Source organism: Chelonoidis abingdonii, chromosome 26, assembly GCF_003597395.2.
Source record: "Chelonoidis abingdonii isolate Lonesome George chromosome 26, CheloAbing_2.0, whole genome shotgun sequence".
Lineage (NCBI taxonomy): Eukaryota > Metazoa > Chordata > Testudines > Testudinidae > Chelonoidis > Chelonoidis abingdonii.
Window position 1 is genome coordinate 8,035,595 of NC_133794.1, and position 16,250 is coordinate 8,051,844.

At 48.3% G+C, this 16,250-nt stretch overlaps 1 protein-coding gene across 2 annotated transcripts in view; it reads left to right on the forward strand.

Moving 5' to 3' along the window:
• SCN8A (sodium voltage-gated channel alpha subunit 8) overlaps positions 1 to 16,250 on the forward strand; it is a 95,785-nt gene that overhangs the window by 46,009 nt on the left and 33,526 nt on the right. For both annotated transcript variants that reach the window (XM_032785643.2, XM_032785642.2), the window contains exons 12-14: positions 2,541 to 2,676; positions 5,695 to 5,933; positions 8,229 to 8,402. In XM_032785643.2, coding sequence (XP_032641534.1) covers positions 2,541 to 2,676; positions 5,695 to 5,933; positions 8,229 to 8,402 — 549 coding nt within the window. The remainder of the gene's footprint in view (positions 1 to 2,540; positions 2,677 to 5,694; positions 5,934 to 8,228; positions 8,403 to 16,250) is intronic.

The window sequence follows — 16,250 nt, forward strand, 5'->3', positions numbered from 1 at the left end:
GGGGTGAGCTCCTTTTTAAACCCAGGTGCCCTGATTAGCCTGCCCTGATTGGCTGCAGGTGTTCTAATTAAAGTAGCTATCTCCACTGCCTTCTAGAAAGGTCTTAATTGGCTCCAGGTGCCTTGATTAACCTGGAGCAACTGCCATTTGGTTACCATGGTCCTAGACATTTGTTTAGTCTGGGGCTAACATACCTGTTTCTCTGTACTTTACTGTAGCCATCTGGCCTTGCCCCATCACAACGGTCACCTTTTAAAACAAAAGGGTTGAATGAACTTCAGTCAAAAAATTCATTTAAAAATATGTCAACAAAACAAACTAGTCTAGGAAGCAGGAGAGAGCCTGTACTATTATGTGCTAGTTAGAAGGAATTGTTTGGCCTTCGATAAATATAAAGGGTAACAAGATCATTTGTGAGCTGTCTAAAAAAATTGCTTTTGGGGAAAATTCAGCTAGCGTGTTTGCAAATTCCAAGCAGTTTTTAAAAAAAATTTTGCAACCTAAATTAATACCCTCTAATCCTTGATTCATCCTTGACTTTACTGACCTTTCCTTTGTTACATTAAACTTTAGTTCTTACCTTCTTCCTCAGTTAGCATGTTAATATAATGTGTAGTTTGAATATTCTGTTCTTTTTCTAACACAGCATGGAAATATTAGAAACTATAATTAGCATGATGAATGCATGAAAGACACTTGAAGAGAGACTTCTGTAATATGTGATACTAGATGCACTGGTTACTTGGCAGTTCTTTTTGATAACTGGCTATACCGGTAGTTAAACAATGCAAATGCCAATTAACCATCATGACCACTGAGGAATCCCATGGGTTATGCAGGATACCTTAGTCACTCTTAGAGTAAGTATCTCATTTCCTTAAGAAAGGGAGACAGACAGCTGTTTAAGGCACACCTGTTCTTTTCACAAGCAGCTGATGGCAGACTCCTATATTGAGGGCAAAGCAAGAAACCCTTGGTAGCACACACACATTTCTGGGCCTAGATTTGCTCCCATTGGGTAAGATTAGTCCTTTACGGAGCAAAACCTAAGAAATGATTACATCTATCTTGTATAACAAAATCCAGATTTTGGCTGTTGACTTGAATAGGAGTTGAGAGCACTGGGCCCTCGCACTGTAGCCTGTCCTTAATTACCAGCAGGTCACATTGTTCTCAGTGGGCTGGAATGTGAGACGGTCTCTCCTGTTCTCAGTGCGCTGCTGAGGGCTGACCACTTGTCATGACCCCAATTTTCAGATACAGGTACTGAAATAATCCTACCTTTGGGGACCAAATGAGGCTGTATTGTTGCACAGTTGCCTGACTTATGAGCACCTTGTACTTTTGTTCACAAGATGCAGCCATATGACTGCAAATGCATTTGAGCACGGGCCAGTCCCTTTATGACTGATGCTCCCCCCCCTTTTTTTTTTGTTGCTCAACTAAAATTGACTTCTCTTTATTGGTTTTTGGTAGATGTAACAATATACAAAATAACATCAGTGCTCTCTGTTGCACTAGCAGAAATGTGGAGTTTTTGCTGCTTTGTACCTCAGTGAAATTCAAAGAAAAATCTGTGCAAATGCTCTTTAATACTTAAGAGTCTATAGTTTTTCTAAGGCTGCAAATCCTTGTGCTCATGCAGAAGAAAAGTCTTAATTTCTGGTCTGGCCACTATTTAGGGAAACTAAGAGAGTGAAATAAATAGCCAGAGCAAACATTAACACAGATGGACAGTATGAATACAGGAAAAACTTATGTCACAATGCCCCCAGGTAAACTGCCACATTTCTCTCTGATTCTGTCTCTTTGAGGATTGTCTGCATTCGAAATTTCTATATAACTAAAGGAACTAGGACACCTGGTCTCAATTCTAGCTCTAAGAGGTGGTGTGTGGAAAGTATATAGTTGAGTGGTTGGAGCAGGAGACTAAATTAGTCAAGATCAGGGACCCGTGGTGTCAAGTGCTGCACAAATACATAATGAGAGAGTTTCTGTCCCAGAGAGTTTACAGTCTAAATAGATGGGGCAGACAAAGGTGGTAGAAAGGAAGGACTATTTTTAAGAGACTAGCTAAGTCAGACAGGGAGTCTGTGGCAGAGGTGGGAGATGACACAAGATCTCCTGTGCCCCAGTTAGTACATTAGCAACAAGCCTACCCTTCCTCCCATTGATTTACATTGGGCTTCTTGCAGAGCAAAGGACTATGCAGAAATTGCCAATTTTTTAAAACTCTCCTTCTGGTTGGTCTTAAATATTAAAATACTCTACATTAAGAATATATAGGAAATACTAAGCTTCCAGTAACCACATTTTTTTTAAGCAGTGCAAACTATTGCTGCAGCCTGAGGAAGCAGCGGCCATAGTGTTACGTAAGATAAAAGCATCAGGCTCGTGAATAAAGAATGACATCAGTATTGGAAAAATAAACCCTGTCTTATTTTCTCCCTTGGGTGCATGTGCTATCTAGCTAATGTGACAGTATGCAAAGTTTCAGATGGATCCCAAGTCTGTTCTAATTAGACATGTGAATTTTGCAGGGTACTACCGAGGTGGAAATTAAAAAGAAACCTACCGGGTCTCTCTTGGTCTCAATGGATCAACTGAATGCATCATATGGAAGAAAGGATCGAACCAACAGTATAATGACTGTTGTAACTAATACCCTTGTAGAAGGTGTGCACAATGCCATGTAATTTAATGTATATGTATGTGTTTGTATGTGCCTAGTGCCCCCTTGTGGCTGCCTTGGAGAAACTAAAAGACCTATTGCTGGTAACTAGAAGGAGATTGAAGGATGGTGGGTTTGATCTCTGTTGTTTCTGCATCCAGTTTGACTCATGCAGCAATGTGTTTGTTTCTGTATCAGTGTGACAATTTGGGGGTTGTGGTTCTTTCCCTGCCTTGTTTGGATTCATATAAGTTTCAAACCTCTCCTCAACTGAAACTTCAGTGTTTTGGGTGAGAGATGTGTTGAACTGGAATTCTGCCTGGCTTCTACTCAGAACCACAAATTCCTCCAGGTTCTGTTGAGCCATGGCTCAGTCTTGTGAACTGGGCCCCAAGTTGTGGCTTTGTAACAAACCCCAAACTGTGAGCTAGAAAGCTGAGCATTTTGCACAGCTGTATTCATTCCCCTTTAGAACAATGCAATGCATAGCTATTACCGTAAAACAGTGTATATCACATTAAGGAGATTGGTGGAAAGAGATTAAAGGAGGGGATGTGGGCAACACAACTGCTTGTAGGCAGCCATGGAAAAGGTGGGTTTTGTGCTGTGTTTAGCAGAGATGAAACCACAACAGCCAGAGAGGTTGGCAGTTGGAGCAGAGGGAGGCAAATGGATTTTTCTGCTGAGCTGCTGTGAAGGCACCAAAGAATTGATGCTTAACTTAGTGGTGATTCCTCCCTTAGAGAAGTGCAGTGCTTAATTTGTGCCACTGCTTGCCAGCACCTCAAGGCTTGGCAGTTCATAGCCCTGGCATCTCTTTCATTACAAATTAAGCACTGGAGAAGGATGTGCTTGTGCATTTTGTTTGCATCTAAATTTGCACCTCTTCAAACACTCACATACTCCCATGTGTGGGGGAGTAAAAAGAACTTGCGTTTGTTCTGGTTCCAATAACAATATACGAAAGGGAAACTATAGTTGTCACTCAATCTGAATGTAGATGTGTTCTGCACATATGGGGAATGGAGAAAGTCAGAGACTCATAGACTCATAGGTCAGAAGGGACCAATATGATCATCTAGTCTGACCTCCTGCACAAAGCAGGCCACAGAACCCTACCCATCCACTTCTATAACAACCCCTAACCTATGTCCGAGTTATTGAAGGTCTTCAAATTGTGGTTGAAGACTCAAGCTGCAGAGAGTCCACCAGCAGTGACCCAGCCCACCTGCATGAGGAAAGCGAAACTCCAGGGCCTTGCCAGATTCTGCCCTGGAGGAAAATTCCTTCCGACCCCAAATATGTGATCGGCTTAAACCTGAGCATGTGGCAAGACTCACCAGCCAGCACTCAGGAAAGAATTCTCAGCAGTAACTAGATCCTCCCATCCAACATCCCATCACAAGACATTGAGCAGCACTTATTGGCTGATAATCAGATCAATTGCCAGAATTAAACTATCCTATCATACCATCCTTCCATAAACTTATCAAGCTTAGTCTACGCCAGATATTCTTTTGCCCCCCAACTCCCTTGGGAATCTCTGAACCTGTTCCAGTTTGAATTCATCCTTCTTAAACATGGGAGACCAGAACTGCACACAGTATTCCAGGTGAGCTCTCACCAGTGCCTTATACAACGGTAATAACACCTCCTTATCTTTGCTGGAAATACCTCGCCTGATGCATCCTAAAACCGCATTTGCTTTTTTAACGGCTCCTTTGCCTGAAGCCCAGGAATAGAGAGATCTCAACTGCACTGAGATCTTGGCTATGTCAGCTGTCAAGAGAAAGTGACCTGCATGTGACAGAAATGCTGAAATAAGCAGTAGATAGAGATGAGCAAATGACTCTGATTTCCAAATATATTATGCAAGAGGCTGTAAGAGTTTGAGAATGACAGATGTTTGTGTGTGTGTGTGTGGGGGGGGGTGTTCTCTGATTCTTACAGGATCCTGTAATAATATATATGAAATTATATATACTTTGAAAATAGAGCAAGATTTCTGCGTGGCTTCCCTCCTGCACAAACTCCTACAGCTCCAGTGCTGTGGTCCTTTTTTTCATTTTAAACTTTCAGAAAACCAAGGCAACCATATTCTTAGCAACCAAAAGACGAACTGGAGTTGGAGAAATCCACCAAAGCACCCCTCCCTTCCCAAGCAAAAATACAACCACCACCTTGGACAGTTGTGTGCAGCTTGGATAGACTAACCGGAGGCCAAAGAATGGGCAAAAAGTAACATAAGTTTCCAGGAGAAATGTAAAAATATCTTAAATAAATAAACCCACTTAAGGCATGGGTGTTGCATTCATGTTGGCTTTCTGTAAATGGACGACATTCATTTTAATCAGCTGCTGACCGGTTAAATTCTTTTGCCACATTGTGTCATGCACCACCTCAGTTAGGCCTTAGCTGTGTTCAAAATTTCACCAAAATTTAAACTGGTTTAAAAACTGGTTCAAAATTCTACGTAGAGACTCTTAATTTGATTTAAGCCAGGCTTGTATCAGTTTATCCCAAATTGATTTTTTACTGAGTTAAGCTATATTGATATAAGCTAGGTTTTAAATTGAACTAAGTGTGTCCACACCACTGCGTTGCACAGTTTTAAATGGCATCTTTAGCTAAACTGGGGTAACTTTCAATATAGGTGAGGTCTGAGGGCCCAATGTGTGAAGTCCAGTAGGTGGAGGCCCGTTAACTGCAGTGATTGTTGAATCACACCTTAAACCCACAGGTTGGGCTCTTGGGTAAAAGAGTTATAGGATCCATTCTTTTTATTTTAATTTGTATTATGGGATCTCCTAGATGCCCCAGCTCCATAGTATTGGGCACAGTACAACATACAGCAAGGAGACCCTCTGCACCAATAAGCTTAAAACAAAGTATAAGCAAAGACACAAGGTGGATTCAACACAGCCAAGGGGTGCAGTGACATGATGCTGGAGCCATGTTAACAGATTAAGACAGATCTAGGAGGACAAGACCTGACTCTTTGCTGTTTTGTTTTGTAACTGCAGAGTTGGAAGAGTCCCAGAGGAAGTGTCCCCCATGTTGGTACAGATTTGCCAACACCTTCCTGATCTGGGAGTGTCATCCACACTGGATCAAGCTGAAGGAGATAGTGAACATGATCGTCATGGATCCCTTTGTCGACCTGGCCATTACCATCTGTATTGTGCTGAACACTTTGTTCATGGCCATGGAACACCATCCCATGACCCCTGAGTTTCAAGATGTTCTGACTGTAGGAAATCTGGTAAGAGTGCTTTGGAAAAACATGTTGTAGGGGGTGCAGAGGGTTTGTTAAACTCTGAGGCTTTGTGTTAACAGTGACAAGCAGATTCACTTTTACAATAATTCAAATAATAAATGACAGGGTAAATGAAGTAGCTGTCAATAGTGTCCTGTCACCCTTCTGTGCTCAGATCTTTGCATATTCTTTTAGAAGGTCTGTGTGTTTTCCCAGATATCTGGGCACTGCCTGAAATGAGTGGCAAGATCCTCTATAGTGCAGATGCAGATGGGGGACTGATCCAATGCTCACTCAAGTTGATGGAAGTCTTTCACACTGGCTTCAGTGGATGTAGAATAGGGCCTACAAAGCACTAGATGAGTTGGAGAGGGAGTGCAGGGGACTTGACCCTACATCACTGAGAGTGCTGCTACTAAAGGATCTCTGCCTGTCAGCAGGCATGAGGCGAGTGGTAAGGTGTCTCTTTGCCATGATGATCACACTTCAACTCATCAGAAGGAGGCCATGTGCCTCTTAGAGGAGAGAGCACTGGCCTGGGACTCAGGAGACCTGGGTCCTATTCCCAGCTCTGCCACTGGCATGCTATGTGACCTTGGGAAAGTTAGTTCTCTGTACCCCGGTTTCCCCATCTGTAAAATGGGAATAATGATGCTGCCCTCTTTGCAAAGTGTTTTGAGATCTACTGATGAAAAGCGCTACATGAGAGTTAGATATTTTTATTATTAGACCACAGCACACCACTGTTTTTTTTAACTCTGTGCACTTGTGTGTGGTTTCACGAAGAGTGGAGATTTCTTGGTTGTGGTGTTGGGAGATGGTGCTGTTAGATGCTATCTGAAATCTCTTATTTACTCCAGAATATCATCTTCCTCTCCTTGTGATTTAGACTGTCTCCTGTTAGTTCCCCTCTCCTTACAGCAGTGGGATAATAATTATCCATCTGCCCAAGGAATGGCTTAAACTGCAATGTATCTGCAATTAGCAGAGAAGGGCCATGACTTTCCATGAATAATTACTACCTTAAGTTACTGCCTTACTACCAGAATTCCATGAGGGAAATGTTTCCTCTGGGCAGCAAACATTTAGTAGGGTCACAGCTGTAGTGTGGACTGCCGACATGGTGGGTGAAATGGCCTTCATGTTAAGTGACTTCCCAGGCAGGGCCCATACCAGTAAGGTAAGAACGGACCTGCTTCAGGAGGAGATGGAGGAGCAGGGAGGATCCAGTAATGCTGTAGGCCAAAGGTCAGAGCAAAGGGCTAATGACTAATTCTCTGCCATTCTCCAGTGGGCACGAAGGGCCCCAAATGGAGCGATTCAGCTGCTCATGGGCAGTGCAATGAGCAGTCTTTCTGGTCAGTGCAGGGGATGAGGGTTGAGGACGGGAAGAAGAGAAAGGAAGCCTAGTGGCTCCTCTGCGGATCAACTGACCAATGCCCAAAACTGATGGGGAGCTCATGCTCTGCAGAGGCCTTTATAACTTTAAGGCTGCTGTAGCAACCAGGGAGCATGGTGGGTGTCTGTGCTCTTCAGAAGGAGAGAACAGTGTCCTGCCCAAAAGATCCTTTACTCAGGTTTTGCACAGTGGTCCCAAGACTTTTTCCTGCACTGTACTAAGTGATTCATTGCTCCAGAAGGGGACAGATCCGGAGGAGGTGCAGAGTTCTTTCTGCAGCTCATGTGAGGATCAGTAGGGTTTGTGGGTGCATGGCATCTCTCAGGCTCAGACTCAAATACTTGCGAGGCTGATATTTTCAAAGGTGACTTTCAGGGATTCTGTGCACCTGCTGTTCTGACTGCAGTCTGTGTGAACTGCAGATGCTCAGCACTTATGGGGCCTGATGAACATAACTGAAATCAGCAGAGCTATGCTGTTGACCTGGCCATTACCAGGATCTGGCTGTGCCTTCCTCTGGTCATGATCTTGTGACCACTGAAAGTGATGGCGAAGCTCATATTGACTTTTTTGGTGTGGAACCAGGCTAGACCATAGCTGGAGACCCTGAAGTTTCGATCACTTCTGGAAATCTGTCTGTAAGGTCTTGATATGAGAATGATTACTAGGGAAGCTACACCAGTGGAAGGAATAACCCATTGTACACAAGCCTATGGCAGTGCATTTGAATTGGTACAAGGAGCATTGCAGGGTCCCCATTCTTAGTTCACTGTTATCCTGTCTTCGAGATGTATATTGACTGTCTGAAACCAAACTAAGGAGAATCTTTGTGTGTGTATGTTTGTGTATCTGTGTGTGGGCGCGCGTGTGTGTGCTCTCTTTTTGTCTCCTTTTCACTCCAGGTTTTCACTGGAATTTTCACGGCAGAAATGTTCCTGAAGCTCATAGCCATGGACCCCTACTATTATTTCCAAGAAGGTTGGAACATTTTTGACGGATTTATTGTCTCCCTCAGTTTAATGGAACTGGGTCTAGCGGACGTGGAAGGGCTTTCAGTGCTGCGGTCTTTCCGATTGGTACTCCATACTTCTCCCATTTCTTTTTGAAGTTTCTTGTCTTGCAGCTAATGGAAAACCTTTTACATAAGTTATTCTGGTTAAAAATATTCATTGGTTTTGTTTGGGGGAGATACTATGGTTGTGGGTGGTTGTTTCTCTTTAAAACATTTTTTTTTCTTTTGAGTGCTGCTCCCTGTGTGTATTCCACACATGGATACACATACGCACCTTACGCCCGTCTGGAAATTCTAACCAGCAGTGTCCATTGGCCTGCACATGCACAGTAGGTCTCCTCTTGCTCCTGACCAAGGATGTAAGATACAGTGTGGGCCAACGCTTCTCCAATTCCTTCTTACCACTCCTGGGCCTGAGCTGGAATCCTGTGTCCTCAGATTTCCCCAGCTTTTTATAGAACCAGTAAATAGATTTGTAAATAGTTTTTATACTACTTAGCCTGTTGGTAGAGTTAGGTATCATAGCTTGTTTTCCCTGGCTGGGGCTCTCACTCCTCATGGTCAGGGACTATGTCTAGAAAAACTACATCTCAGTTGGACCTCAATCTCATTCTGTCAACACCCACCAGGCCACCTTTTGAACCTTTGGTGACATGTTTGATGCCTCACCTGTCCATGAAAATTTCGTTTTTAGTGGCTATTACTTCATCCAGGAGGGTCAGTGAGCTGGAAGCCATCCTGGTAGACCCTCCTTATACAGTTTTTCACAAGGAAAAGGTATTCCTTCACCTACATCCTAAATTTCTCCCCAAGGTTGTTTCTGAATTCCATGTCAACCAAAGTATTCACTTACCTGTCTTTCTCCCAACCCCCCACGCTTCTGCCGAAGAGAAGAGACTTCACTGCCTCGATGTCTGACGTGCCCTGGCATTCTACCTGCAAAGAACCAAACCTATCAGAAAGTCACCAAGACTTTTTATTGTCATAGCAGAAAGATTGCGAGGTCAAGCTCTATCCTCTCAGAGAAACTCTAAGTGGGTTTCAGGGTGCATCGAGTGCTACAGGTTAGCACACATCCCTCCTCCTGGCAGTGCCACAGGTAACTCCACAAGAGCACAGATCTCTACAGCATCCCTGCAGGAAGGGTCCAATACAAGACATATGTAGGGCAGCCACCTAGAGCTCCAGCCACACATTCACCAAACATTACGCAATAGTGCAGGCCTCTACTGCGGATGCAGCAGTGGGATCTATGGTTCTGCAAGCATCTTTGCTGCTGGTTTTCTGGCACTAGCCTCCCCCTCTCCCCTTGCCTGCCTCCCAGTCTGAGTGCTGCTTGTCAATCACCCACATGTGGAAAACACACAGGGGCCAGTACTTGAAGAAGAAATGGAGGTTCTTCTTCGAGTGGTTGTTCATGTCCATTCAAAGTACATGTGCACGCGCTGCGTGCACGCCAGCTGGAAGATTTTCCTCTAGCAGTGTCCATAGGGTCGGTCCGGGCGCCCCCTGGAATGGCGCCACCACGGCACCCTATAAAGGGGCCCGCCGACCCTCCACCCCCTCAGTTCCTTCTTACTGCCGGTGACAGCTAGCTGGAACTTCTCTTGCGTAGCAAGTTGGCAGTGTCCTATCCTTACTGTTTAGTCCGTGTATTCAGTTATATTATAGTTAGTTAGTTAGATCTTTGTATATAGTTTTCATAGTTGGGGGGTTCCCCCTCCGAGTCTTCGTCACTCGCTGGGGCATGCCCGGGTCCCCTGGGTTCAAACTCTGCAAGGACTGAGGAAAATTCATGCCCAAGAGTGACCCACACTCTGCGTGTTTGAGGTGCCTCGGAGAGAGCCACTAAAAGGACTGGTGCTCTATCTGTAGAGGCTTCCGCCCGCGAACTCTCAAGGACAGGGCTCAAAGACTTAGAGTCCTCCTGATGGAGGCGGCCCTGCGACCACCCTCAGACCCAGAACCGACCGAGGTGGGGCCTAGCACGTCATCCTCAGTGCGGAGCGCCCTGGCACTGGCATCAGGACTTAGGGCCCAGCCCAGGTCGTTAAAATCCTGGCACCGGACGGAGTCGGGTCATAGGAAGTTGGCCTCAGTGCGGCACTGCTCACCTTTGCCGGTGCCCGCCAAGAGAAGGAAGCCAGTGAGGGATCGGTCACCCCACCAGGATCCGAGGCCGATGCCTTCCGCGGGTGTAAGCGGACAGGCTGGGCTACAACCCTTGGCGGTTCTGTCGACTCCCTCACCGCAGAGAGGGCGGTCGAGTCCGGACCAGCCTAATTCCCTGGACCTCAGCGAAGACATACGCCCCCCATCAACGCCAGAGGTGTTTGAAGCGGCCTCAGACCTAATGGGTCTCCTGGCACTGGCCTCCCCGCATCGTAGGGAGTTGCCTACTGTGGTCCGTCCACCAGTACAATCTAGAGGCAAGCCAGCCATGCTGTCGCCTCCCTCCCTGCACCGCGCTGTGAAGGCGGCACTGGACCAGATGAGGTGCTCCCCGTCACCGCTGCACTGCCCTCCATCAGCACCGGGATCTACTCCCCCCAGGTCCTCATACTCAGAGACCTCAGACTCAGAGGCAGACTCCTATCACTCCAGTCAGTTGCGAAGCAGGAGATCGGTTTTGGGGGTGAGCCATCAACGTTACCCGCAGTGGCAGCAACAATGGCAGCCGCCCTCGCAGTGGCCATTTTGGACTCCCTGGGCCTACCATCAGTCGACAGGCCAGGCGTTTGGCCCTCAATCACGGTCGGCTTTGGTGTCCTCGACATCGGTAGCCCTGGCGCAGTGGCATCCCCCACCAGCACAGTCGCCGGGCAGGTGTGTGCCATTGTCAAGTTCTGCACCCCCTAACCGGGCAGCGGCACCGGCAGCGGCTTCAGTTCGGGCTCCGCCAGCACCGCATGATACACCAAGTGGCTTGTTGGCAACCCCGGTACTGGCTGCGGTGCCGCATTTAGACTCGGAACCTGCACCTCAACCTCAATACTGTGTGCCGCAGGACCCTGAGGGGCCACATGCACTGGAGGAAGGGCCGCTCCACGTAATCTCCTTGTCATCCTCCCTGGATGAGGCGGTCTCGGGCACGGCTGCGGCACCGGCCCTAGAGGACACTTGAATCCTCCAGCAATTGCTTTGGCGAGCAGCTCAGAGCCTCGCAATCCAAGCAGAGGAAATCGAGGTTGACGTGGACCCTGTAGTGGACATTCTGGCTCCCTCAGGGCCTTCCAGGGTGGCCTTTCCGCTGATAAAGACTATAGCGGATACGTCCCGCACCCTATGGCAAACACCAGCCTCATTGGCCCCTACTGCCAAGAGAATGGAGTGGCGCTACTTCGTCCCCTCTAAAGGGCATGAACACCTGTACACCCACCCTCCCCCCGACTCCTTGGTAGTAGATGCGGCCAACCAGCGGGAGCATCAAAGGTTTCAGGGGTCGACACCGAAGAGCAGAGATGCAAAAAGACTTGAGCTCTTTGGTAGAAAGGTGTACTCCACGGGGGGACTCCAGCTCCGCATTGTCAATCAACAGGCTCTAGTAAGCCGATATGGTCACAGCACGTGTTCGGCCATGTCGAAGTTTGCAGAGCTTCTTCCCCAGGACTCAAGATCAGAGTTTTCGGCCCTAGTGGAGGAGGGCAAACTGATCTCTCGAGCCTCCCGCCAGGCTGCCTTAGGTGCGGTGGACTCAGCCTCGTGCACCCTGGCGATGGGCCTGGTCATGTGGCGGGGAGCCTGGCTCCAGGTCTCGGGCCTGCCCTATGAGGTCCAGCAGACAATTCAAGACCTCCCCTTCGAGGGGCAGATGCTGTTTTCGGAGAAAATGGACAAATGTCTCCATAGCTTAAAGGACTCGAGGGCCAAGCTTTTCTCGCTGGGCTTGCATACTCCTGCGACCCAGTGCAGACAATTTAGGTCGCAGGCGGCCCCTCGCCCATACCAGCCACAGACTCGCCAGGAGTTGGGATGCTGGCAGGGCAGAAATGGCAGGAGGCGTCACCAGCGCCACCCTTCCAACCAGGCATCTGGCCAATCGAGACCACAATCAGGGCCTAGACCCCCTATTTGATGGTACGGTCGAGGGCGACCTACCAATCGAGACTCTGGATCCTTCCATCCCTACATTTGGGTCACGTCTGTCCCACTTCTGTTGTGCCTGGTCCTGAATTACATCGGACAGATGGGTGCTCCGCATGGTAGAGAGAGGATATTCTATCCAGTTCTCCTCCCTTCCTCTCACCAACCCCCCTCTCCATCCCTCTTCAGGGACCCATCTCACAAGCAACTTCTAATTCAAGAAGTGAAGTCCCTCATGGAGGCAGGGGCAGTGGAGGAAGTCCCGCGGGGGCTCAGGGGCAAAGGCTTCTATTCCCGGTATTTCCTAATACCGAAGGCAAAAGGGGGCTTGAGACCCATCCTAGACTTGCAGCGGCTGAACAAGTTTGTGCGAAAACTCAAGTTCCGCATGGCCTCCCTGTCCTCGGTTATCCCTTCCCTGGATCCAGGAGATTGGTATGCCGCCAAAGTGGCTTCATACCGCCAAGGGGAACAACAAGAAAGGTCTTCGTTGAAGTTTAGCTCTCCAACATTTTGATTTTGAAATTCAACACATTTCAGGAGCTTCTAACAAAGTAGCTGATGCACTCTCCCGTGAGAGTTTCCCAGAATACACTGGTTAAAAATTGTCCTTAAAATGTACAAGTCTTGTAGTTTACATACTTGTAGTAATATTAAGGTGCAGTGTTGTATAATTTGTTTAGTTTAAGTTGCTAAGAAATCACCGCCAGTGAAGTCCACTGTCTGTGATTTGGGGGCGTGTCAGAAACAGATAGCTAAGGTTATGTTTCTTTTACCTGTAAGGTTAACAAGGACCAAACACCTGAGAGACCAATCAGGAACCGAATTTTCAAAGCTCAGGGAGGAAGTTTTGGGTGTGGGTTCTTTGTTCACTCTAGTGCCTCTCGCTCTGAGAGAGATCTCTCTACCTTCAGGTTTTCTAATTCTGTTTCCAAGTTGTAAGTACAGAGAGAAACAAAGGCTATATTTGTTTTTTTGTATTTACATGTGTGTAGTTGCTGGAATGTTTTAAATTGTATTTCTTTTTGAATAAGGCTTGTTATTCATGTTTTCTTTTAAGCAATTGACCCTGATATTGTCATCTTTGATCAGAGCCCATTTTATGTCCTTGTTTCTTCTTTTATATAAAGCTTTCTTTTTAAGACCTGTTGGATTTTTCCTAGTGGGGCATCAGGGGATGAGCCTGCACTCACCAGGGGAATTTGTGGGAGGGAAAGAAGGGAGGAGGAAGTAAATTGTCTATCTGTTTGTAATTCAGGAGTTTAAGTACAGTAATCTTCCAGGGTAACAGGGAGGGAAGGCCTGGGAGGAGGTAAAAGAGGGAGAGGGAAGTAGGGTAATTTCCATTTGTTGTGAGACTCAAGGCATCTGAGTCTGGGGTCTCCCCAGGAAGTTTTGGGAACCAGAAGTGGAGGCAGGCACTGAAATTCCTGTCTGGTGGCAGCGATATCAGATCTAAGCTGGTAATTAAGCTTGGAGGTTTCATGCTAGCATCTTATGTTCTGAACTCTAAGGTTCAGATCTGAGTAGGAAAGCTATGACAGCCCTTGACTTAAAGGATGCCTATTTCCACATTGCCATAATTCCACGGCACTGTCGGTACCTCAGGTTCGTCGTGACCCATGTCCATCTGCAGTTCACGGTGCTCCCGTTCGGACTATCAGCTGCACCCAGGGTCTTCATGAAGTGCATGGCGGTCGTGGCAGCCTTCCTGCACAGGCGGGGCATCCAGGTATTCCCCTACCTGTACGACTGGCTCATAAAGGGACACTCCAAGAAGCAGGTAGAGACCCAGGTATTGTTCATCAGGCGGGCCTTTCTCGATCTTGGCCTCCTCTTGAACGAAGCCAAATCCACCCTGTCTCCGACGCAATGAGTAGAGTTCATAGGAGCGGTTCTGGACTCCGCCCACGCCAAAGCATACTTGCCGGAGTCCAGATTCCATGCAATTTCCGACCCCCTGGACTCAGTGGTGTCCGTTCCCTGCTTGGTGCTGAGCTCGCTAAGGTGGTGGCTTGACCCGCGGTAAGTCTGCATGGGTGTCCCGTTTGCTCCCCCGCAGCTCTCCCTCTCCCTGGTGACGGACGCCTTGGATCGAAGTTGGGGAGCACACCTGGGACGCCTCAGGAAGCAGGGCTTGTGGTCGCCGGAGGACCTCGAGTTGCATATCAATGTCAGGGAGCTGAGAGCGGTCCGCCTGGCGTGTTTGACCTTCTGGTCTCAACTGGCCGGCAGGTGTGTTTCAGTCCTTTCGGACAACACGGTGGCAGTTTTTTATATCAACAAACAGGCCCGCTCCTCTCCCTTCTGCAGGAAAGCCCTTGTGCTGTGGGATTTCTGCGTTCACAATGCCACTCACCTGACGGCGTTTTGTCTTCCGGGGGAGCAGAACGGTTTGGCGGACACCCTCAGCCGCTCGTTCTAGGGTCACGAGTGGTCACTCTGATGGGATGTTGTGCACTCAATTTTCCAACTCTGGGGCTTTCCTCAGTTAGACCTGTTTGCTTCAAGGGAAAACAGGAAGTGCCGATGGTTTTGCTCCCTCTTGGGCCGCAGTTGGGGGTCTCTGTCGGACGCCTTCCTTCAGCCGTGGGAGGACGGTCTGCTCTATGCCTTCCCTCCGATCTCCCTGATACACAGGGTGCTTTTAAAGATTCACAGGGATCACACCAGGGTAATCCTGATAGCTCTGGCGTGGCCCGCCAGCATTAGTTCACATCACTCCTGCACACGTCAGTTCAGGCGCCCCTGACACTACCCCTACACCGGACCTGATCACGCAGGACCGGGGCTCCCTCCACCATCCGAATCTCGAGTCCCTTCACCTCACAGCCTGGATGCTCCATGGCTGAACCCAGTGGAGTTGCAGTGCTCCCAGCAGGTCAGGCAAGTGCTGCTAGGTAGCAGGAAACCGTCCACTAGGGCCGTCTACCTGGCCAAATGGAAGCGCTTCTCCATATGGTCGGGTCAGCGGGGTCACGACCCGCTGGGGGTACCAATTCCCGATGTCCTCGACTATTTGCTTCACCTAAGACAACTGGGCCTCTCCCTTTTATTCATTCGCGTTCACACTTGGCGGCCATATCCGCTTTTCATCCGGGAGAGGGGGGTGCCTCGGTGTTTGTGAACCCGCTGGTTGGGCATTTCCTCAAGGGTACGGACAGGCTCTTCCCGCATGTGTGTCAGACGACCCCTGCTTGGGACCTGAATCTGGTCCTCTCTGCCCTCTCGGGGCCTCCCTTTGAGCCTCTGGCTTCGTGTTCCCTGCTGTGCCTGTCGTACAAGACCGCCTTCCTGGTGGTGATCACCTCGGCCCGACGGGTGTCGGAGCTTTGAGCGTTGACATCTGAGCCCCTGTACACAGTCTTCTACAAGGACAAGGTCCAACTTAGACCTCATCCGGCTTTCCTACCCAAGGTCGTTTCACAGTTCCACATGGGCCAAGATATCTTTCTCCTGGTGGTTTATCCGGAACCACACACCTCCAGCGAAGAGCGGAGGCTACACTCCCTGGATGTCCGCAGGGCCTTGACTTTTTACATAGAGCGTACCAAGCCATTCAGACGCTCGACCCAGCTCTTCGTTGCAGTGGCAGAAAGGATGAAGGAGCTCCCGGTCTACTCTCAGCTAATCTCTTCGTGGATCGCTACCTGCATCCAGGAATGCTACTGAGTAGCTAAGACCCCTGTCCCTCCGGTCACAGCCCACTCCACTAGGGCACAGGCCTCCTCTGTGGCTTTCGTGGCTCAGGTTCCGACTCCGGAGATTTGTAGAGCGGCCACGTGGTCCTCCATCCACACGTTCACGTCGCACTATGCCATCGCGCACC